The 24813-nt window shown below is 31.1% G+C and overlaps 2 protein-coding genes across 2 annotated transcripts; one reads left to right on the top strand and one right to left on the bottom strand.

The window, feature by feature from the left end:
* The first annotated feature begins 613 nt into the window (after window positions 1-613).
* Window positions 614-6130, top strand: LOC136977621 (uncharacterized). The gene is made up of 7 exons (XM_067273156.1): window positions 614-695; window positions 2562-2711; window positions 2790-3053; window positions 4373-4498; window positions 4618-4947; window positions 5020-5150; window positions 5605-6130. Exons 1-6 carry the CDS (start codon window positions 614-616, stop codon window positions 5133-5135), a joined length of 1068 nt encoding a protein of 355 aa, XP_067129257.1. The 3' UTR covers window positions 5136-5150; window positions 5605-6130.
* A 10106-nt stretch (window positions 6131-16236) lies between these two features.
* On the bottom strand, window positions 16237-18248 carry LOC136977620 (uncharacterized). The gene is made up of 6 exons (XM_067273155.1): window positions 18144-18248; window positions 17412-17567; window positions 17075-17341; window positions 16888-16998; window positions 16411-16821; window positions 16237-16343 (listed from the first exon to the last, which is right to left on the bottom strand). The coding sequence occupies exons 1-6, from the start codon at window positions 18226-18228 to the stop codon at window positions 16237-16239; spliced, it is 1137 nt and encodes a 378-aa protein (XP_067129256.1). The 5' UTR covers window positions 18229-18248.
* Window positions 18249-24813: the final 6565 nt, after the last annotated feature.

The following is a 24813-nucleotide window of genomic DNA, read 5'->3' as shown; positions in this document are numbered from 1 at the left end:
GAGTAGATGAAACTCAGATATAGAAGTGTTACTTGTTGCCTTAGTGGTAATTACTTGTCCGTTAGAGACAGGTTGTTTAACCAGACGAGACAAAGTACACAATTGTCTATCGAGTGAGCAATTCTGTAGACAGCAAAAAGAAAGAAATAAGGAGAACGAACAAGTTTAAAGGCGGCTTCCCTTTATATATATATTTTAGCAATACAAAGGAGGACAATAAAGAATGATAGATGACGTGAAAGTGGCCTAGTATCAGCAGGAAGAGAAAACGTGCAACACGGAACTTGCTATAACGTTCTTTCGCGGCTCCTTTCCGCTCGCGCATCTCAAGGTCAGATCCTTAGGAGGTTGTAGTTTGCCTGCAGGATTTAACAGCTTTACCTGACCCATCAGAACGTTGACCGAGGTTAGGAAGGTAGAAAAATAGCTTATAGACGACGTCTATCGCGCGACCTTTTGGCCAACATATATAAAAACGTCCCGGACCACACTTCCGGGTTTACCTGCAGTGATTATGTTTATAGACGTATGACTCAGTCGACAGGTCGAACGGGATCTACTTAGCTTCTAACACTCCTATACCCCGCTTCAATATTTGACTTATACTTGGGAGATGCTGCGCCAGTTTGGATTAGTTATCGTCGTCGCTTCGTTTTTTTCGACCGGGAGTGCCCAAAATCGCCCGGTGACCCTCGGTAAGTACACTTAAACGCTCGAAAATTAATAATATACCACCGTAGCGACACGCTACCTGCCTTAAAACGAAGTACTAACAGCCTTACATCGAGGTAATGTACCATTCGGACAGCCTGTCTAACGTACTAACAGCCTTATACCAATATAATTCTGAAGGTTTATACCTCCAGACAGCCTTATAAACCTTCAGAACAATCATACTAGCACTTACAATATTTTTATAACAATAAAAAGGCCTTATACTAACAATACTAATGCCCTTCTGTCACAGTAATATATCTTCAGTGTGACCAAATTAAATTCGTTCATTAAAAATAAATGAAAATAAAAATCATTCTTGTTTTTAAATATTTTAATTAATATTTATAACTATTGTAAGACTATAATTATTATTGATTAATTTTTTTTAACTTGCCATTTTTAAAAGGAAATTTTTATGCACAGGTCTGTAAAAAAAAACTTATAAAAAATTAGAATAAATTATTCTCCTGTTCTTAAAATAGAAAAGTTTATTTTTTCCTAGTTTAAATAATTATCCCTAATCATTTTTCCTATTTTTATATTATTTTGTTCTCCTATTCCCTGCTGTATATTTTCCTCTTATTGAAATAGGGAAAAATTTTTCCCTACTTTACAGAGGGGAAAAAATACATCATTTAATATCTAGTAATTAGTAATTATTTCCTTAACTGTAAATAATTTCTTCTGCTTTTTAGAATTTTCCCCTATTTTTTTCCATTAAGGGATATTTTCCTATTTTAAGGGAAATTTTCCTATTTCAAAAAAAATTTTTCGTTGAAATTCCCGAAAAATCGGAAAACAAAAATTTCAAGTTTGTATAAAAAAAATACTTTTTCTTATTTTTGAAAGTTTGCATCGATTTTCTCTTTAAAAAAGTTTAATTTGTTTTCACCGAAATATAAAATAATTTATTTTAAATTAAATTTTAATTTTTAAAAATATTTTATTTAAATATTATCACGCTAAAAAGTAATTAAATATATTTCTTTTTTTCAAATAATAATAACCAACAATCTTTAATTTAAAAGAATAAAAATTCGTTTATAAGTCTATAAAATTTATATCTTTCATTTTATATAAATAAAACTAAAAATTACATACTTCATTTAATTAATAAAACGATTTTTTAAATTTGAATTTTTTAAAAATTCGTTTTTTCTCCTTTTAAAATTTAAAATTTGTGACGATGCTAAATACATTTCTATCATTGGCTAGTGTTTTCAAGTATCAATGACGCAACAATAAGATTTTTTAAAAAATTAATAATTTTGTTAATTAATTTAAACATTTTTATGCAAGTTACGAATATTTATATTAAAAATGCTTATTTTTTTTTTATATATCAGTATTAAAAGCTTGACTTGTGTTTAATTATTTATCGTAATAATTATTTAAGATATTTTAATTGCGTTTTACGATAACAGATGGCGACAATATCCATTTTGACGCCTCTTCATATTTATAATTTGTTCTTTAATTATAAATTTATTTTTTAAAATTATTTTTTGAAAATAAATATCCTGACGTATTTTTTATTTTATAAATTATAATTAAAATATTTTTAAAACTTTTACTTAATAACATTTTTTAAAATAAAGTATAGGCCAAGTTCTGGAGAGTATTATTACGTCATCAAAACTTCAAATAACGACCAATAGTAATTGAATACAGTCATTAAGACGAATTTAAATTTAAATTTATATTGAGTTAATTAAAAGTTGTTTAATTAATACTTTTTCTGTATTTAAAACACATTTTTATGCATAGTTTACTTTATAGAATTAAATATTAAAAGTATTTCTTTTTTAAATTCTCGAAAATTGATGTTTTTTGCTTTGTATCAGGTGACATTTTGACAGTTTTTCGGTATCAAAATTCGGCCTGCACAGGAGATAATGGAGACGAGGGAGTTTGCATGAGTTATGCAGAGTGCGTCAGAAGAGACGGTGCGACCATTGGATCGTGTGCCAGGGGATTTAGTTCCTGTTGCTTGTGTAAGTCAAGGGGAAAAACGCGCTCGGTCACGCGCCGAAAATCGGAATTCTAACGATTAAAAAAATATCTACCCTCAGTTAAGTTCACGTGCGGAGGAGTCACTAAGCAGAACGAAACCGTTTTCGTTAATCCCAATTATCCGAGCGTCGAGAATGGAACGGACACGTGTCAAGTGACCATCGAGAAGTTGGAAAACATCTGTCAAGTCAGACTGGATCTGATCGAGTTCAACCTGTCTCAACCGGATGAAAATGGACAATGCACTACAGATTCTTTCATGGTTCGTACTACTGTCGGAGCCAGACTGCCCATCATGTGTGGTGTCAACAAGGGACAACACCGTAATTAGCGTTTATTTGTTACTCTTATGTGATATTCTTATCAAGTATACCAGGATATATCTTAATATTAGAGTATATCGCTACTAAATAATATTCGTGTGTATATAGAATACGGTGACTTTAATACTCGCAGTATAGTAAAACTTGTTAAAACGAAAGACCCTTTATAATGATTCTGTTATCAGATAGATGATAAGTTGGACCTATCAAAAATAGATTATGTATTTACATGTCATGATTATATTTATCAATAGTTAAATGCCAAGATATATGCCAAGGTATACAATTATATAATTTATTTTCTCATCTATGGCCCGTCTACTAAAGTATGTACAGTAAAACCTGTTGAAAATGGAAACCCGCCAAATCGGAAAAACATTCGTTACCGCGCGAATCCGGCTTACACAGGTTTTACTGTATTATATAATACTATCCGGTAAAGTATAAATTACTGTACACTGTAGTTTACTCTTCAGTACGCTTATTATTGCACGTATAGTAAAACCTGTGTAAACCGGACACGCACGCTACCGAAAAATTTTTCCTGTTTGGGCAGGTTTCCGTTTTATTAACATGTTTTACTGCCATACATGCCACAGTTTTCCCATATTAGACGAATTAATATGACATAATAATGCCATAAAATATTAAACCTGTCCAAAACGGAACCTTACTAGAATAGAAACATATTTGGTACCGTGCGAATCCGGTTTACAGAGGTTTCATTGTACATAAGGTTATTATTGATAATAATCAATTAAAACTTGACACGGACAAAAGACTGAATATTTATATCTACATTTATCATATTATCATCATTATCACTTGATTTTAAAGTTATAAATTACAATTCTGAAAGTTATATTAATTTTTCTCATTGTCCGCCATGAGAAGTTTCTTGGCAAGTGAGTAATTTCGAACCTAGGTCTATTTATAATTCAAGAAGTTTAAGTTTTCTTTATTGCCTATTGTAAGTGGATTTGCTAGAAACATGGCCAAACAGTTGATGAATACGGCTTCTTTAAATGATTCAAACAGGGGTTAAAGAATTAGATAGGAGTTAGAGAAATTAAATTAAACCGTAATGAAAAATTTCCTAGAATAAACTGCCGAGTCAATATTCTGTAAATCTATAACAATGCGAAACCTTGAAGATAAATAGCTATTTTTACGTATATTCTTGGAAATTACATAAAAACGTGGTGTCCATTGAAATTAACCTGCTTTAGAAGTGTGTTTCTAAATCGAGCTACTCTTATATAAGTTAAGAAGACATTTTATTGTGTGTTATAACAGGTAACAAAGCTATTATCTTGCAGTGTACGTGGATATGGGTAGAGGTTCCGGAAATCCAGTAGTCCTCAGTGTTGTTAGCAATGGAGATAAGATGTCACGAATGTGGAAAATCAAAATAACCATGATCGAATGTGGAAGTTTAGACATGGGTGAGCCTAAAAAAATATAATTGTCATCCTCCCCTTCTAATGCTTAGGTTGACTTTATAATGTACATTTTACGTCTTTTTCCAGAATAATAGGACTATATATATTTTCTCTCCTTGTAGCTCCTTCGGGGTGCCTTCAGTACTATCGTAGTCCCAGCGAATTGGTGCGCAGCTTTAATTATGGAACTTTACAGAGAAACAAAGTGAGGTACTTGAGTAACTTGAGATACACGGTTTGCATCAGAGTAGAAGAGAATTTCTGCTCCATAAAATGGGAAACGGAATCACCTGGCTCGTTTTCGTGGGGTCAGCCATTCGACGGGGGTTACAGTGGAACGGTGTGCAACGACGACGACTTCATAGGTATAGATCAAGGTTCTATCAGTGGATACGGGTCGGGAGAAGACAGATTCTGTGGTACCAGATTGCTCACAACTAATTCTGTTTTGTGTAAGTAACACTTTGCTATTTTCCGCCTCCAGAAAATTACTCTTCCATTTTACGTATTTTGATGTTTTGCAGCTCGTAGCAAACCATTCATGCTGAAAGTCAGAAGCAATAACAATGCAAGATTAAATGCCAATCACTCGCAATATGGATTCTCTTTAAGATACGTTCAGTTACCTTGTATGATCTAATTTAAATATCGTGTGGTAAGTTACGTTTCTCTTTCTTCCTCCTGTTTAATTAGCATAAATCATTTACAATTATTACTTTATGCTAATTAAACTTTCAAAACACTTAAGTGTAGTTGTCACTAATACAATACACGAAAAATAACATTTGTTCAATGGAATAATATAATCGTAACTTAATTATAATCACATTAAAGTTAAATGTATCGTAAAAATTGTGAGGCAAGAAGAGAAACTTACATAGAATAATTGTCTCATTATACTGTATTTTACATAATAATTGGTTCGTAAGGAGAGTCACAATACTCATTAACACAAATACAAACATTTTAATGAAGATACAGGTTAATTGTTAGTGTATTTTCTGTTTTTTATCCTTAATTCTTGTCCATTTCTACTTTTATGTTACTAATAACTATAATTACAAAATGTCTTTACTAAACACACGATTAAATATGGTTTATTTTTTCAGTTTTAGGACTGTTCATCGAGACGGAAAAAGAAGAAAATTAGTCACTTCACTACAATCATCATCTACTTTATTTATTTATCAAATTATTCATTTATATTTATTTGACATTTTGTATTATTTATATAATAATATAGAGGAAGACAGCATATATTTTTTTTTTCTCTCTCTCTCTCTCTGCGAATTAAGAGATTTAACTGCCATACATTACTTTTTAATCATTTAAAAAATGTCATTTTTTAAATTAAATATAAAGAATTTACATCCAGGAAGAAGAAGAGATAAATAATATTAATTTAGATTTTTTTTTTTTTTTTTTGATAAAAGAGAAAGCCTAAAACGGAACCAAAAACAGCATTTTAACGTTTCTGTAGATGACACCATTAAACTGAATGCCTCGTTTGTGGGGTGAATGACTTCTTGACGTCACCTTTCTGTGTTGCCCCACAGGAAATGAGGCGTCACCCAGAAACTACCTGACTTAGAGTTTCGTTTAGTCTATGAAATACACTTGAACATTTAATTTGTCTACCGAAAAAAAAGTTTATAGATTTGTTTAATAAAATTTTAATTTAATTTAAATTGAGGTTTATGAAATATTCATTTCTTCCCACGAAGATGCTACCCTTTTTTGTAAATTATTAATTTCTGCAACCGGTTTTATTGATGTATTTTAAAAAACACTGGTTTGTAGTGTATAAACAGTGTGATAAAGAAGCAGTATGCTCTATAAATCAATTGTTATTTGAGATATAAAACGTGATAGACAGACGGCCCTTCATTATTCCCACTTAGTGCCTTCTAATTGATTTGTTTAATTAAATCTGTAAAATTGTCATTTAGTGTTTAATCTACGGGAAATGTAATTTTCCAACAGGATATAGAAGTTAATGGAGTTTAGTGGGTGTAAACGGGAAGTTATAAATGATTACGACTTTCTAAGTGTTCCAGCCTGTCTAACGTTAAGTAATTAAGATCACTCGGGGATTACAAGTAAATAAATTCACGTGGAAGGTCATGAACTGAAACAAATGAATAATATTTTTACGTATATTTTACAATTTCCACGTTGGTATCAATTAAAAAAAGTTATTTGTATTCTTTAAAGGAGAAATGGCGGCAATTTTGAAACTAAAATAGCTTTATCCGGGTTCAAAATGGTGGAAGAAAGTAAGAAAATTAATTGAAATGTTTCTAAATGTCTTTTATTATAATTAATTTGAAAGAATTTTATACACAAGCGTAAAAATTACGCGTAAAATCTTTAGAAGCGTATATGGCACATTGTAAATAAGCAAGATCCTTATCTATTTTAACGTTTCACAGAAATTTCTTTAACGATATGACGCTGTAAGTATGACGTTTTCTACATGTACAAAGATGTGTAGAAATTTCATTCACAAGCATTTAAAATTAAATTAATATACAGTATAGTAAACATAATCAAAATAATTAAGATAATGTGTTCTTAGATACACCCCTGTTTCGTATTTAAGATACTCTCTATAAAATCGTAGGATAGACCAAAGGTTGGACCCATTCTAGAGTTGACGCCTTTTGATTAAGATTTCGGGTTGTATTGCAAGTTGCAGAATCATGTAAACTCAGCACACACCGTTCGAAATTGCGCATATATTATATTTAAATATATTTTTGCAGACCATACTAGAAGCCACTGAAGGCCCCACCTCTGGCATAGACAATATAATCTTTTCATCCTGCGAGCACTAAGCGACCATTTTCCATATCCATCGAAGGTTCGCCAGGCCCGACATATCCGGACTGACCATTCACAAAAAATTTCTGGGAAGTTGCTTGTCCGTATTCGATCTCGGATCCATCAGAAAGGAAGGCTGATGCCTTAAAGAGTCAGCCGTCTGGCGGTAATAATTAAAGAAAAATTAAGAAACTTAGTCAATGGCGCGTTATAACTGCATGAAGCCCAAACAAATTTAAATTAGGTGTTGATTTCAGGCATTTTTCTTCGGGGAAAGAATATATATATATATATATATATTTTAAAATAAAAGATTGATTTGAGGCTTTATGTTGGTGGGCAATTGCTCCTTTTGCCCATAGGATAACGTGTCACTGAACTTAATTCGTGTACGAGGGCAAGGAAATCTTTTTTAAAATTGAAATATTTGAGAAGTGTTCGAGAATTATCTTTTCAATAAAGTAAATCTCGAAATAAACTTATTCCGAGAACATTTATGTAAGTAAATTTACTTTCTGTCAATAATATAAACGGAATTAAGTTATATTGGTTCGAGTAAAATTCATAAAACACATAAGTAATGCATTAAAGTGGGTATGAAGTGAAATGTAAATAGTTTCACTCAGTTCCAAGCAATTCCGTAAATAAATTTAATAAAAGTTTTAAAAATTTAATATTTCAGAAGTTCGATTTTCATTTTATTTAGATTCGTTCGACACTCCTACATTTATTTCCATGAGGAAAATTTAAATTATATTTCTTGCCTCGTGTAATGATTATCCTTAATTATTGCGAAGTCTGAGAGGTCTGTTTTATTGCTTCTAGTGTCAACATACCGGTAGTTGTGCCCTGTCGTATCAAATACGACAAGATTGAAGTTTAAATTGGGATGACCTAGCTTATTCTAAGAATCAATTGCTCGTGGGATTATCATTGGTCTAAATCAATTCCTTAACTTAGGATGGAAACTCCTCCCACAGTTTAAAGTTTTGATTCGAATGATAATTAATCTGGACTGTGTTTAATGCACCTTTATATTGCCGCAGATTACGTTTGTCTGCATGTAAACTTCATTGTAAAAGTAACACTTGAGGCGTAGCATTTATTTCAGCAAACAGATGTCATGACCCACCTTAAAAAATCCAACAACGAGTTGCTTAACTTTCCGGGAAACATTTAAAACTGCGTGTGGCGCAATCTGTTACAATATTTTACTGAAAAACTTTTTATATTTTTAATTATTATAAAATGGCAAAATGCTTAATTTTGAGGATAGGTACGGATTTTATAAAAAATTGTAAATGCTAATACGAGTAAAATCGTCATTAACTGCCATCCTACTCGAGATAACCCACACGAAACCCCTTTATCTCCCCACCTCCTGAACCTTTAACCATCAAAATTTAATAACATCGATCTCCCTAATACGCGAATTTCCCTGCAAAATTTAAGAAATTTTCGACGAAAAGCATAAGAGTTATTAAGCCCTCAAAGAGAATGAACAAACTCATGCCCACCTCCACTCAAACACTAACATCCACATGTACAGAGAAAAACAACTAAAGTTTTTGCATTTCTCGACGTTTCAAGGTGTCCCAAGTCCAAAAATGTAAAAATCTTGGGGGTCATTTTTTGACCGATCGCCATACTTTCCACTGTTATGTATAACAGAGCTCAGGAAAGTAAAACAAAGAATTTTACAGGAGTATAAGCACTAACGGTAACAATGGAAATTAGAACACTAAGTAGACTGAAAACATGGAGACAATCGACTAAAAGAACAGTTCAACAAGCTTTAATTTCTTAGTATTGCTTTGTATTGCAATAACCAACAAATAGGTAAGGAAGTATTTCATCAGAGAATATGTAGTTAAGTCGATTCTAAATTACAATGAGAAATACAAAAGGGCTGAAGAACGTAATAGAAAGAGCCTGATGAGAATTTAGTGGCCTTCACAAAATAAACCAGAAAATATTCTTGCTTATACGTAGTATAATCAACACCAAAATGTATTGTATTATGTTTCATTTTGCTCTTTCCCCAAGGTGGAAAGAGGCAAAATGAAACACAATACAATACGTTTTGGTACATATCATGGATTCGATCTGACACACAATGTAAAGACCGGGTGATGAGACAGGACTCAATTTACATGGGACAAACCGCCCATTAAAAAGTCCTGGGTTTTCTTGCTCAGATTCGATTTCGCCCCCTCCGAAGCGGTAGGATTCCTTGACTTCTGTATATGGAAAGCAGCAGCAGAATGCAAAAAGAATTTAATTCAGACAAAATGAAAAGTGGCGATTTCTTTTTCTATTATTTGCTGAGAAATTTTGTTTCTGGCATCATTATTGCAACATTTTACTCGAACAGCAACAGAAGGAAGATTTTTATTAGACCCTATTTAGTAATGGAACATAGATCATATTAATACTTATAATATACCTAAAAATCTATACAAAGAATTAATTTTAAAGAATTTTTTTGATGGAACTAAAGAAAATACTTAATAGAACAACTTTAAAAGAATATATTGATATTGAAATTAAGAACCTTTTTAAAAAATATTTATTAAATGATTATCCGCGACAGCTTATACATAAGTGGCATAGTACGTATATTAATAATAGATATAACGTTAAGAATAAAAAACTAGAAAATTTATATATTAAAGTACCATATATTTCAAAATTTTATGAAAAATATAAACTGTATATTAAAGAATTATTTTCTGTTAACTTAGTAGGCGAACAAAGAAATAAGTTAAACAAAGGCATTTGTCTGATCAATAAAGCAAGTGAGATACAACCAAAAAACATTTTGGAGATGGCTGAAGTCGTGTATGAATTGATGTGTACATGCACAGAACGAAAATGCTATGTTGGAGAAATAGGAAGAAAACTGGAAGTGAGGCTGAAAGAGCATGAGGCGGCAATTAGAGTAAACAGAATAGAATCCCCGTGGCAACAGCACTGCAGCATAACAAATTGTATTAGCGATCGAAATAATATTAAAATACTGTATAAAGTAAAAAATCGTGAAAAACGACGTATTATAGAAGATTATTGTATTAAAGGACATGCAAATTGTATAAATTTAAATACCGGCGCATGTATTGACGCATGTTGGGATTGCTTGATGAATTATAAAAGTACTGGCAATGCAACAGTGTAATATCCACTGAAGAGGCTGTTAAGCGAAATATATATGGATAAAACAAAGTAAGAAATAGTGAAAGTAATTTACTGGTCTTTCTTTGTCTTTCGACTCTGTCGAAATCGGAATTAAAAAGTGTATTTCACCTGTAGTTCTCGGAATTTTTTAAAAGAAAAATTTCTTAGAATTTATTAATTTTAATGTTAGATTAACCGATCCCATTGGTTTTATTATTTATTTATTATCTAATTAAAATTACTGTTATTTTAATTTTTACTTTTTATGAATAAAAGTAAAGATATAGGATTTTCTCCTACGGCCATTTTCCAAAATGGCGGCCAGAAACGAATTGCATGTAAGTTTATTCTTAAAATTAGAAGTTAAAATGAAAATTAAAAATTCTAGCGTAAGTCTAAACATGAATATCTGCTGGATTAATCCAGAATCAATGGGCATTTACACCGTAAACATATTATATTCACACAGGAAGTTTTGTAATCTTCTTCCGTCGTATTTCAAAATGGCGTCTATTATTATAAATCTGAGATATTTATGGTTATACTTATCGTGCTTTTCTTTTTATGTTATAACAAAATTAAGGATATTTTATGGCATAATTAAAATAATTTAAAATTTACGTCATAATCATAAAATTAAACCTCCCTTTCGAGAAAAACATCAAAGAATAATTTCCTGTTAGGTAGCAATTTACATAGTCTAAATTTCGCCAAAAAATAATTAATACTTATTTTATATTTTTATTAAATTAAATAAATGATTTTTATCTTCTGGGTAATCAAAGTATAAGAAATAATAAAAATTTAGAATACGCGTGAATTAATCACATTCATTTTGAATTAATATGTTGCAAATAATTAAGAGCTGAGCTTGATGGCGCTACGATAGAATTTTCGAATAAGCAGCAGTGCTTTAAATCTAGTCTCCGGCTATGTTAGATGGCGCTACGATCGAAGATGACATCATCACAGACGTCATAACATTTTCGATCTCAGCGCCATCTAAGTAGGAAATAATGGGAAACAATATGATTTAATCGTATTTTTTCATCAATTATGTAAATATAGAAATTAAAATGCTAAAAAGTAATTTTTATTTAAAGTAATGGAGACTTACATAAAAATATAATTTTAAAGTCTTTTAATTCTCCTGTTTTCGAAGACCAATTTAGAAGTAACTTGAAGAAATAAAAGTCTTCTAAGACATTAAAAAAAAAAAAAAATAGATCATTAAAAATTATCACAAAGTTAAATCTATTTTTTTTAATGTTTTAGAAGACTTTTATTTCTTCAAGTTACTTCTAAATTGGTCTTCGAAAACAGGAGAATTAAAAGACTTTAAAATTATATTTTTATGTAAGTCTCCATTACTTTAAATTGAAGAAACTTCTGGGAAGTGTCGTCTTTACGTATGACTTTATGCAAAGTAATTTTTATTTATAATTTAGTGATTTTCGTAATGGTAAATTTACAAAAGTTTTTATTAAAAATTTCCAAAGTAGACTTATTATGGAAGCTTTTTTAAATAAAGTATTGTTGTTATATTCGAAATTAATGTAATAACAACATGAACATCGACTAATTTTATACATGAACATTTTTTGTTGCATAAAAATAGGAACAAAACGAAAATTTTATAACTATAGGCCTATTAGTAAGTAAAAGACAAACACACGTTTCGGAACTTTTACAATTTGTCTTTAAATACTAGAAGAACACAGGATCTTGAGGACGACTTCAACTTTTTTTTAATTCCTGTTCGTTTTAGCTATTTTACGTATATTCACAAGAAAAGACCGCCGAAGAAGAACACTGTATGACTTTGTCTTCCTGCAGTGTTAAACTGACGTATTATATAAAAGAAGATATTTGTCTTCTAGATCGAATAACTTATATTTTTACGTTGTAAACAATTGGATAAGACCTCGAATTAGCTTCTATTATATTTATAAACAACTTTTTCCACAAAAACATTATTTAAAACAATATTTTTGTGAATAGCAGGATTCTGTGCCATCCGGGTTCACAGTGGGAGAAGCCGAGTAATGAGAGAAGAACACGACATTTGATAAAATTATTCACTCCTGTTATGATTTCGATCCGGAAACGAACCCGGGTCCTCAAAAGGATAAGCTCTAGAAAACACGCATTCGAATTTGGGATAAAATGTAATACTGAGGATCCAACTATGATTAGATATTTATTATAAAATATTGATTTAATAAATCAGATATAATGTTAATATTTGTAAAAAATTAAGATTTAAAGTAAAAACACGATGTTACACTATGTTGGACAGCATTTATATCAAAACTGACACAATTATATTGTTCAATTAAAATTTATTTAAATCGAAATTTCTTCTCTTTATATTGTAAACATTTCTAAGAGTTCACAATGACTCGAAAAGTCTTTGCTTCTTTTCACTGTCGATGGAAAATAATAACACATTAAATTATTATTGAATTGCATTCATAAATTACAATTATTTCTAATGAAATGTAACATACAATCGATGCTAACGGATAATATTCGTAATATATAGTACAGTAATTGAAGATATTCATCAAGCGATGCTTAATTGATGTCGAATGAAAGACACGTTTAATTTGAACGAACTTCAAAGTTTACAGCAGAATTCTTTTAGAAAAATCATAGAATTTCTCATTAACCTGGATAATAAACGCTTAATTTGCCGAGATGAAAGGGAATAAACCAACATATCACTGATATAACCACACAAATACGTCAAGGTTAAGGTGAAAAAACACGTGTCGCCATCAGAAATGACAATTTTTGTGCTGCTAATGTACGTTTTATAAATATTTAACTTCGTTACACTGTAAACTTTGATGCCATTAGCTATACTTCAGCATCAACTAAATGTTTTTATTCTTCGTCTTGCAGAAATACGTACGTCACTGTTGAGGTTTTTTTATTGTTTTGTTCCTATTTGCAAATGATTTCAATTACAACTCCTACGTTATTTCTTAAATTGGAGCGTCTTTATAACTAGAAAAATCAGATAACTGTTACGAAAGAACGAAATTACTCGAAGTATTTAGAATAAACAAAATAATTGTTTCTTCTAACTGAAGACTATTACATAATACAATCGAAGAAAAAATTATGATTAAATCGAATTTTATAAATTATTTTTAAAATAAATTCATCAATTTAATTTAATTTTCTCTTGTTTAATAAAGAAATCGCTCGAGATTCGCACCATCTCAAATATACATCCATTTATTTTTCATAAATATTTTGTTTGCTTGCATATAAAAAAAAATCACGTTAAAAGTCTTTTTCCTCTTATTTATTCTCAAGCCTTTGTGTCTTTATTACACAAATTTATTATTTAAATGTCTACTAGGCTCTACTATGTCTAGGCTATGTCTAGGCTATACTATGTCTACTCTTGCTCATTTTGCAGGACTTAGATACCGGTGTAATAAGTCCTAGTAATACGATCTGTCCTAGTAGGTATTTAAATAATAAATATTTTTCCTCTTGTTTGAGACTAAATAAAAATTAAAAATTGTATTTTCCATCGCCAATTTTAATGAACTTGCTTAGTTTTTAGCAGGTAAAGAAGCTACAGCATTGAACAATAAAGTCTCACTCTTCAGAAGGACTTAGTAGTGGCCGAGTGGCTGAAAACCCGTTGGTGAAATGATTGTTCACACTTCACCAGTCAGCCAAATAGAATTTTCCCGAGTTTCTAAACGTGTATAGCATTTAAACAGGAACCATTTTCCCATAGAAAGTCCCCCCTAGAAGTACTCCTCTCTCGGCAGATCACCCACGAGTTGCATTGGAACTCGTGGGTGATCGGCCGACATCTCATCATTCCAATCTACTTCAGAAGGAATCCGTGTTCGTATCCTTTTCGAATTTTCTTAATTCTATATGAAGAATCACAGTGAGGATATGCTTTAAAAATAAAACATAACATCTTGCCTCGAATAATCATCAAAGCATTAGAAGAGTGTAGACGTGATCACAAATTGGTTAATTTTGAAACATGATTCTTCAATACTTGACTGTTGATTACAGCTGATATCATTGACATCTCTCTTGCAACTGGACAAATCTTAAATTAAGAATTGTCGAGTTGCAAAAAAATCCCAAAATATTATTAAATAGTATATTTCAGATGAGAAAATTAATTATAAAAGTAGAAGACCCTGGGGTAGCGAGGGCCCCCTTTTTGCCTTAGTGGGCCTGTTTTGCTAGTTTTCTTTGAACGAAATATGTAGAATGTTTCTTTATTAATTAATGGGTCGGAACCGCGACGGCCCCATACGTTTCTCCGGGCTCGAGAAAAAAATCCCTAGATCCTCCTCCCTCTTGACGGCCCTGCCTGTCTGACTAAACGGGCTAGTCGCGTAAAACTTTCCAACCTTTAATACGTGTGTGCACCTAAATAGGAGTCATATTTATGGGTATGCGACACTCCATACCATGACTCCTGACAGTCTGAATAAAACAAATTTTAATTACACAAAATCTTATATTTATTATTAATTTTCGCTACTTTATATTTTATTTACAATGTTTTCCTTCTTATTCTAATTTAATTAAAACATTAGAAGATTAAATATTGATAAATACTTGTAATATTCAAATAAACATGTTTTTCTAGGACCCTATAAAAATAATTGTTTTTCTTCAATTTCTTTCTAAATTAAACATTGAAACATGTTCAAATATACATTATATACATTAATATTCAATGAATTAATGCTTTATTTCCTCGTGTGTCTTACTGAATTTTCTCAAAAGAAATTAGTTTTTCGTTTATTCAGAACTTTACACGGAACTATCGATCACAGCTGTGACGTAATTACGAGTGCTGAAAGTTAATTTCGCCATTACGATCGCACTTTATTAATTTCCATAGCGACGAATTGGGTAGTAATTGATATTGTGGAAGTAAATGTAAATACCTTAAATGATTGTTATTGAATGAACCAATAAGCTCTTTATATTAGGCTACAGTTTGAAAAAATTGTAGACCTATAAATTTCCAGTGTTGCCCGTCTGTCTGTCTGTTCTTCCTTAATCTCGAGAATGGAATTAGATAGATAAAAAATGAGACCAGATATGAAAAGCCTATAGGAAAAAAGCCCCGATTAACCGTATACAAACTTGATGCTAACCAGAAGTCATTTTATTTAAATTTAAAACTTCTCTCCCAAAAGGATTAGATAGAAGTTAGCACGACTCCATTACTAACGTAAAAGTATGATGTACAGGGGCAAGACACTACTAATTTGAGATGAAGAGCATAAATTTAAATAAATTAAATATATGGTTAAGTGATTTAAAACTTTGTTCATTACAGCGGATATTTTTTCTTAATTATGTCCTACTGCAGTTTGTAAATTCGTTTCACACGATGCATGTTTTGCTGCAGCGACAGACTAAAAAAAGACATGGTTTAATTAGTCTATTTATTTATTTTTGAACGAAAACACCAATGAATATCGAGAATGAAAATCACGTGGCTCTTTAACATTCCCGCAATATCCGTCACACTATTATTGCATGAAATTCGAAAATGGACTTAAAGAAATTGTGTTAATAATATTTTTGAAAATTTCAATTAATGCTGATTACAACCCTTTCGGAATTTTCGGAAAAGGGTCATCCCGCAGAGAAAGCATTCAATTTTTAACGCCACCTCCTGGAGATCACGTGCATAACCGACTTGTTGCAATCAGTCTTACTTGCAGCAAGACTCATCCAGCTACTGTACATGGATTCTGGCGATAATTTAAGTCGAATCCTCTCTCATTATACCTCCGGTCTGTCACGAAACGTGCAATAAACGGTCCGGAAGTCACATCTGTAAAGTAAATAATTTCATGAACGAAGTATATAATACGTTACAGCACGAGTGATTGTTTACTTACCAACAACATCGGCATTAAAGTTAGGAGATCCCGTGAGATCGGGGTTTAAACGACCGCCACAGAATCGTATGTTGGCTAGGATCAAGTAATCTGATTGACATTCTGTAGGACCAGCTTGAGCCATTCCTTGTACGGGTGAAGATCCATCGCCTTGTCTAATGGCGAAGGAAGGAGAGGGAAGATTATTCCCTGTAGTGGAAATTGTAGAATTGGCAACAGTGAAGGTGATGCTGCAGAAACCCAGCTCTTTTCTAAAGCATATGGCATAATCGAGATTGTTAAAGTAACCATTTTCTACAGTTTCGAAAGGTTGATTGCCTTGAATTTGATCGAATCTTGGATTGAAATTATAATTGAAACTTTTTATATTTCCTTGAACACCCGTGTAATATTGCAAACAGTTTGAAGGAACTGAAAATTTAGATATAATAAGAATGGTAATTATATAAGCCCTACTTCAACAAGGAACCTACTCACCTCTATCTACATCCCTACAGGAAATTTGAGATATTTTTATATCAAACTTCCTCTGATGACTTCCTAGTGTAATAACGTTTATCATTATAGATCCTTCTGTGTCCGATACACCTATATTTACTTAAAATAAGCGTAAAATTATACACGAGATTTTCTTGGATAGCGCGGTCAATCATTAGATACTTACAATGTTGTCTATTATTAGTGCCACATATAGGTGGTATGATACTATTTTGACTTTGCCCGCTGACAACCAATCTATCCAAGGAACATGATCCTTCAAAGGGTGGTCGCAGCTGAAAAACATTAAAATCTAGTCGAATTTGGCATATATTACTGTTCAGTTTTCTAATAGTGATGGCACATGTTCTTTCCTGGTCGTAGAAACTGGGATAATCAGGACTAGTAAAGTATGTCCCGTTATTGCTGCTTGTTTCTTCACAAGATATTTCGACTAAAATTATAAATAAAACTATTGTACAACTACTGTAATCGATTGGTATATTTTACAGTTACATACTTACACAAACAACACACTCCAAACCCACCGGCACAGGATCCAAGAGGAATACCTTTTCTGCTTCTGCATTCCGGAAGCGTATAACAAACTCCTGTTCTGTTGGTAACAGTAGTGTTGCAAGGTTGGTTGGGAAAATTAATCACCGTAAAAACTTTCAAAACTAACAAAAGAGCATAAAATTTTCAAAAAAGTCATATTTGTAATGCTCTTCTTTTATGGATTTTAACTCTATTTCAAAAATTCTATATAAGCAAATACATTGACTCTATTCATCCGGCAAAATCCAATAACCAAGTATAGCTACGAGGCATAATCTTTCATTCCTGCAAAAATATCAATATTTGATGAAGTACTTTAAGTTCACCTTACAGACCAACTTTACGTGTTCATCGATTTTTAAGGACAGGATTGGTTTGATGAGATACGAGAACACACAAGAAAGTCCTGCCAGCGAACCGTAGAAAGTCCTGCCAGCGTTGTTCGCTGGCAGGACTTTCTACGGGAAACTGGTCCATATTTAGGTATTAAAAACAAAGAAAATTCAGAATACTTCAAGCGCCAACCCGTTATTAACCCAACGACCGAACCTGCTTACTGATTTCTATTCATTCGGCCACTATATACGAACAGAGTTTCTCCCACTTACATATAACAACTACATAAAATAACGGAAAAAAGTGCAACGATTGCTCTAGTTAAGTGAATTATGGATTAAGAAATAAATTCAAAAACTTACAATTTCCTCTCTTCATCCCGAATGCTTCAACAAAATCTGAATGCAAGAAGAAAACCAAGAGTACCCATTTGAGTATCGTCAGCATTTTGTTTGCTGTCAAACGAACGAACAAGTATATATAGGATTAATTAGTGTGGGGTCATCGATAGGAGGTCAAGTAGGTGGACATGCAAAGTTATAAGTGATTAGCAAAGCGTAGAAAAATGTTTTTAATTATTTAACAGGAAACTATTCGCTAATAAGGTTGCAATTGTTGATGTTATCTCGACTTGTTTCCACTGATATAAGGTGAGATTCGTGTTATTCTGTATTTATAAATTTAAAAATTTTAATTATTATTAATTATATTAAACAACGTTAAGTTATATTATTTAATCATTTAAATTAAAATTTTATATATTTTTTTAATCATTATTTAATGGATTCACCGTTTTACGTGCATTAATATACCGTCTCGAATAAAAATGGTAGGTAAATTGCTTGAAGGATATAAATATGAAATTTATATCCACTTGAAACCATAAGAAACCGTAATGGCACAGATAACACAAAATGTGTTTAATGAAGTCATTTAACTCAAAATTAAACTTTTAAGAGAGTTTCATTAACTGGTTTTTTTAGCAGAAAGCTTCTCCTGTTTACTAAAAGAACAGAATTACTTTAAAAAAAACAAGAAGAATATTGATTGATTTAAAAGTTCAATTAATAGATTTCGAAATTTTATTTATAGTTATTTCTATTGATTAAACAGAATACATCATTTGCTAAGTTTCTAATCTCTAAACTTTATAATAGTGCAATCAGGAGTTTCGACTATTTACAAACAATTTAGAGAACATAAAATTTAATTAATGTATAAATTATGAATTTTGATCAATATTTTAATGTTTTTTTAAAAAGTTTTAAACTATTTTCTGCGAAATTAACAAAATTTTAAACTATTTTTAGTCGGAAATTGCTTATTTAGAAAAACCAAAACACAGAGAGGACGTACTTTTTTTTTTTTTCTCTATTTAAGCACTTTGCTTACAGAGAATATTTGGAAAATTAAAGTAAATTAAAGTGAATTGGGTGCTCCTGCTCTTCAAGATATAGGAATTTCAGAAATTTTTCTTAATTTAAGAAAAAATTTGAATAACCAAAACTTTTTATTAACAACAGAGACGCAAAGGTGTCACCTATTGTCCTAACCGTTTCCGAGAGAGAGTAATATATCGATCTAAAATGTAAACATACCTCTTCCCCCTGCTTATCAACCTAATCTTTTAAAATCACACTAACTAAATGATGATTTTAAAGAAAGCATGGAGTGAATGTGAAATCTGGAAGTTAAGAACATAAAATTTCTAAATTATTTCACTCCTATTATAAACGGCTTAATCAACAACATTCCATACCCGGGAAATTGTTGACCCTCGACTGGCAACGATTATTCCCTCGGAGCAGGTAGATCATCTTGCACGATAGTTTACAGTTAGCGTCCGAACTAGTCGTTTATTTAAATCCCAGGAACACCTATGGCCCTAATTGCGATCCGTTATCGATCACGTGACTGGTTTTCTCATCAAAAACCTATAAAAGACGCTTCCTTCCCCCCCAAAGGGCTCTCCGATCGTCTCTCGAGTACGACGTACACTGCGCCCACAAAAGGAGTATCCGTCGGACCCACAAAAGCTTCTACGACTCCGTCTATTACGGAATTTATAGAGGTGTTCTAAAGAATTCTACAGTTTTGAGTGCCCGTCTACTACAGTCTACAACCCCTTTTACCGGATTCCGTCTATTACGGACTTGTTAAGAGGTATGAATAAATATTTGTAAACTCTCTCTCTCTCCGGACCTCCTTTTTGTATATGAGGGTAGAAGAATAGTTTTGTTCATTCGATTTTAATAAATCTTGTTTTGTTATAAAATGGTGTCTTTCTTGACTGTTGGCTTCGCCTTATCGTCGACCCCATCCTTCCTCCTCCTCCACTCGCGTAACGCGTAACGCGCCGTCGACGTAACAGCCATCCTGGACAAGTGAGTAGCCGGAAAAAGAGGTACGACACCCTCTTACCTCCCCGGGATCTCACATAATATCGATGGAAACGAAAGATTATTGAAAGTTTTTAAAAATATTTACTTGAAAGAAACGGTTAAACATTAAAATATAAATTATATTAATCAGAAAAACATTAATATATCTTTATCTTATATATAAAAAATTTATATTATATTAAATTATATATATATATAAAGAAAATATAATTATATATAAAAATTTAAATATATATTTTTTGCTTAAGAGGCGCATATTAATTGAAAACTTTTATTTGATCCATTAGTAATGAATGAAAAGAGAACAAAGTACAAAAATAACTTTTCTAATTATCTTAATCGCTATATACTTTGATAATTTTTGATAATTAGAATTATAAAATAAAAAATAAAGTTAAGCTTTTCTTATTGTTAATTTAGTTGCATTAATAGAAATTTAATAGAGTATTTAGTAATGGTGATTAATAATTTACTTTTTGATGCAAACTTCTATAGATTTTTTACGTAGCGTAATTAATTCTACAGAAATGCTGTTTTAGCGCTTACATACGTCTTATCTTTAGGCAAATAAAAACTTTTATTTTATGCAATAGAGATCGAATCCTCGAAAAATGATGCTATAAAAAATCTGGGATGAATTTATATATTTATATATCTAATATATTGTAGAGCACTCTATATTAAAGGTAATAAAACTAAATGTTCTCTTAATGTCACCCAATGATGGTCATTTAGATCAATTACCAGAATATATGATACATTTATATGATTATAGTGATCATATTCGTGTAATTCGACAATATGCCCTCTTAGTAATTTGAGAATAAATAATAGAAAAAGTAAATAAACTGACTAAATTCGCTTGTATAATGTTACAGATTCATATGCAAAGAGTATTATTAATATTCTAATGGAAGATATAGCAGAATTTAAAATGGAAACTCATATTTTTGGGTGAGTTTATCGACAAACAAATACTCTGATATATTTACCTTTGTCAATATTTGCCTATCCATTTAAAAAATTTTTAAAACATATTTTCCTGTTTGTAAAGAAATTAGACACTAAAATCAATATTAGAACTCTTCAATGACAATATTTATTTCCTATATCTAAACTTTCAAGTATCGTGTTTGTTTGGACTCGCTGTTTTTTATACGATGTAGTTCGGGATATTTATGTATATCCTCAATCTCTTAAAATGTATACTTACATTTTAAGGGATTAACTTCGAAAAGAGAAAGTTTATCAAAAACATACACGAACTATACTCCATGTTTATAAATAAACACAACAAATTTGCTCTCATACTTAAAATCTTTGAAGAAAATTCAAAGTTTGATTCTCCATTTTATCTATTTTAAAATGCATTTTGTTCTAATTTATTGTACACGTTTATTAAAACAAATATGTTTGATTCAGAACTATTTTTAAAAATTCTTTATATAATCTGACAAAAAATAATTTCTACAGTTTAACTTTTCAATCGCAATCAATTAGCAATGTTATTTAGGCTTTAAGGAAAGACAACAATGGTTTTGGAGTAGAATTAAAAGAATCTGTACAACGTAATGATAGGGTGGAAGATTCGATTGAAGAATAACAATATTCTCCAATTCGAGTTTGATAAATTGACCGATGAACTTTATTCTAAAACTTCCATGGCTCCAAAAATAAAAATCTCAGGAATTTTTCGGGGATGGTCGGTCCGTCCGAATATGTCGACTTGTTCCTCACCATCCGATCGCACTATTTTAAGTCTGGCCGAATCCTATAATGAACTTGCAAAAAGTCTGTCTTAGTGCCCACGGGGCGAAAAGACTTAAAAATAAAACAGGCATTCAAATTTTCTACGATTTTAAGAATTCGTAGAAAATTAACGGATGCAATTTTCAAAATTTTGAAACAAGATAATAAAAAAATTAAGTAGGATTCTAACGTAAAAACCTGTTTGGTTCTACCTGCTTTCGTTTTCTGGAGAATTTTTGTAAAAAGAATGTTTCTAGAAGCACTAAATTTTTTCCGCCATCTGCTGGAGATCGCGTGCATAACAAAAGAGATTACAACACAGAGCAGTGAAGCCAATGGTTGCCATATTGGAAATCCTAAAGTAGAGAAATCTCAAGCTAACTTAGTTTACTGCAAAGGAAATTAATACCCGTATATGCTTATATACTTCAGGAAACTTGAATTTTTAAAATTTTGTTTATTAAATACTAACGTCTTATATAAATTTAAGCATATTTTTACATTATACACTAAACAAATTTAGGCTATGCTATTGTGAAATGTTATTTTTTTTCTCCTTATTTTTCTTGTTTTTGTTACAAGCGAAAGTTTCTACTCAATGTTATTGTGTTTACTCACTCCTGGAGCTTTAAATATTATGAATTTAACGTCTTTTAGGATTTCCAATATGGCGCCGATCGACTTTGGCCGATTCTTTGCAAAGAGACATTGCCCACCAATAGCCGAGTGATTAAAACCACTGAATTACGTGCCCAGCTCATTAGCGTGGGCTTGCGTTCCGCTAATGGGCTGGGTACGTAATTCAGTAGTTCACGGGATTTCTTCCTGTTTATAACACCTAAATACGGGCCTGTTTCTCATAGAAAGTCCTATTGGGAGGCATCCTCCGGTAGATCGTCCAACTGTCGCGTTGCTATATACAAAAAAACAGTAAAGCTTTATCTATTACTACCGTATTCTGGACTCACTGGTGTAAAATCGAAATTAATTAAACATTTCAAAAATATACAACATGAAAGAATTTCTTTAAGTTTATTTTAGAATTTCATCAATAACGTGCGACGATCATTAATCGTAAGAATGAAAATGAATTACGTGATTTTTATTCTGGATATTCATTGGTGTTTTTGTTCAAAAATAAATAAATAGACCAATTAAACCATGTCTTTTTTATCCTGTCGCTGCAGCAAAAAAAAAAAAAAAAAAAAAAAAAAAAAATACATCGATGTGAAATGAATTTACAAACTGCAGTAGGACATAATCAAGAAAAAATACCCACTGTAATAAAGAAATGATTCAAAAACATTTAAGAAATGGGAAAGATGAAAACTTTTAAAATTTAATGATTTTGGTTAAATAATTATAAATCATTTACGAATTATTTATGCATCGTAATATACACATTTCCGCATTAAATATTCATTCGTCCATTTCTTCTCCAAATAACTTATTTGAAAATTAATCGACAAAACCTCATAATTTAAATTTAATGTATAATCAGTTCTGTTTAGAAAACTGAAAATATTTCTACTTGTCTTCTCGAATATCAAGGGAAAAATATACAGGGTGGCGTAGGACGAAGCAATTTAATTAAAATACGGTTGTTCCAACTGGTTTTAATCCATCTAAAAATAATATTGAAAATTGATATCTCGGTCAACTGCCTTCTTTTGGCAGATCGTCACGTGTTGCATTGTCGTATCCCATCAATATCAAACGGTTCGTATTATTTGCATCAATAATTTTCTCGGATGTAGAAATTAACTCATTAAAAATCACTTCTTACTCACACAACCTGGTTAACACGGACATTAAACAAAACTGGCCCAAGTACAGGTCCTCGAACACTGTAATAAACAATTATGAAAATTACATTAGTAAAGTATATTAAGCTTATATACAGGATTATCCCCCAACATGTGTTTTTGTGTATACAGCATTGATTCAGTTATAAAGCAATAAAATATTTCCTATCAACTCACTTTTATTATTTATGTAAAAATATTATATCCAAATCGCTTGTATTTGTGTCACAACAATTGAAATAAATATAATAAATAATAAATACTAGACATCTGTGTTATTTAAATGTCTTCAGTTTATATAAGTGACATGTGATACTGTTTTCAGCTTCTCGTATCTTTACGTAATTTGACCATTTTAATGGTTCCTAGTGAAATGTTATACACGTTTAGAAAATCGGGAAAATTCTATCTGGCCTACTGGCGAGGTGCGAACCATCGTTTTACTAATGGGTTTTCATTAACTCGACCACTACTGGGTCCTTCTGAAGAGTGAGACTTTATTGTTCAATGCTGTAGCTTCTTTACCTGCTAAAAAATAAGTAAGTTCATTAAAATTGGCGATGGAAAATACAATTTTCAATTTTTATATAGTCTCAAACAAGAGGAAAAAGACTTTTAACGTGACTTTTTTTTTTGCTATATGAAAACAAACAGAATATTTATTAAAATAAATGGATGTATATTTGAGATGGTGCGAATCTCGAGCGATTTCTTTATTAAACAAGAGAAAATTAAATTAAATTGATGAATTTATTTTAAAAATAATTTATAAAATTCGATTTAATCATAATTTTTTCTTCGATTGTATTATGTAATAGTCTTCAGTTAGAAGAAACAATTATTTTGTTTATTCTAAATACTTCGAGTAATTTCGTTCTTTCGTAACAGTTATCTGATTTTTCTAGTTATAAAGACGCTCCAATTTAAGAAATAACGTAGGAGTTGTAATTGAAATCATTTGCAAATAGGAACAAAATAATAAAAGAACCTCAACAGTGACGTACGTATTTCTGCAAGACGAAGAATAAAAACATTTAGTTGGTGCTGTAGTGTAGCTAACGACATCGAATTTTACA

This window comes from Centruroides vittatus, unplaced genomic scaffold (genome assembly GCF_030686945.1).
Source record: "Centruroides vittatus isolate TY-2023 unplaced genomic scaffold, ASM3068694v2 contig_461, whole genome shotgun sequence".
Lineage (NCBI taxonomy): Eukaryota > Metazoa > Arthropoda > Arachnida > Scorpiones > Buthidae > Centruroides > Centruroides vittatus.
Note: the sequence above shows the minus strand (reverse complement) of the source record. Positions and strands in the feature narration are given on the sequence as shown.

Excerpts from the sequence above, each read along its gene's own strand:
- LOC136977621 (XM_067273156.1), top strand. The coding sequence starts at position 614 with ATGCTGCGCCAGTTTGGATTAGTTATCGTCGTCGCTTCGTTTTTTTCG. Across the intron at positions 4,499-4,617 it reads ATGTGGAAGTTTAGACATGG|CTCCTTCGGGGTGCCTTCAG; the intron begins GTGAGCCTAAAA and ends CTCTCCTTGTAG. Across the intron at positions 4,948-5,019 it reads CACAACTAATTCTGTTTTGT|CTCGTAGCAAACCATTCATG; the intron begins GTAAGTAACACT and ends GATGTTTTGCAG.
- LOC136977620 (XM_067273155.1), bottom strand. The coding sequence starts at position 18,228 with ATGCTGACGATACTCAAATGGGTACTCTTGGTTTTCTTCTTGCATTCA. Across the intron at positions 16,822-16,887 it reads CTGTAGGGATGTAGATAGAG|TTCCTTCAAACTGTTTGCAA; the intron begins GTGAGTAGGTTC and ends CTAAATTTTCAG. Across the intron at positions 16,344-16,410 it reads CTTTAATGCCGATGTTGTTG|ATGTGACTTCCGGACCGTTT; the intron begins GTAAGTAAACAA and ends TTTACTTTACAG.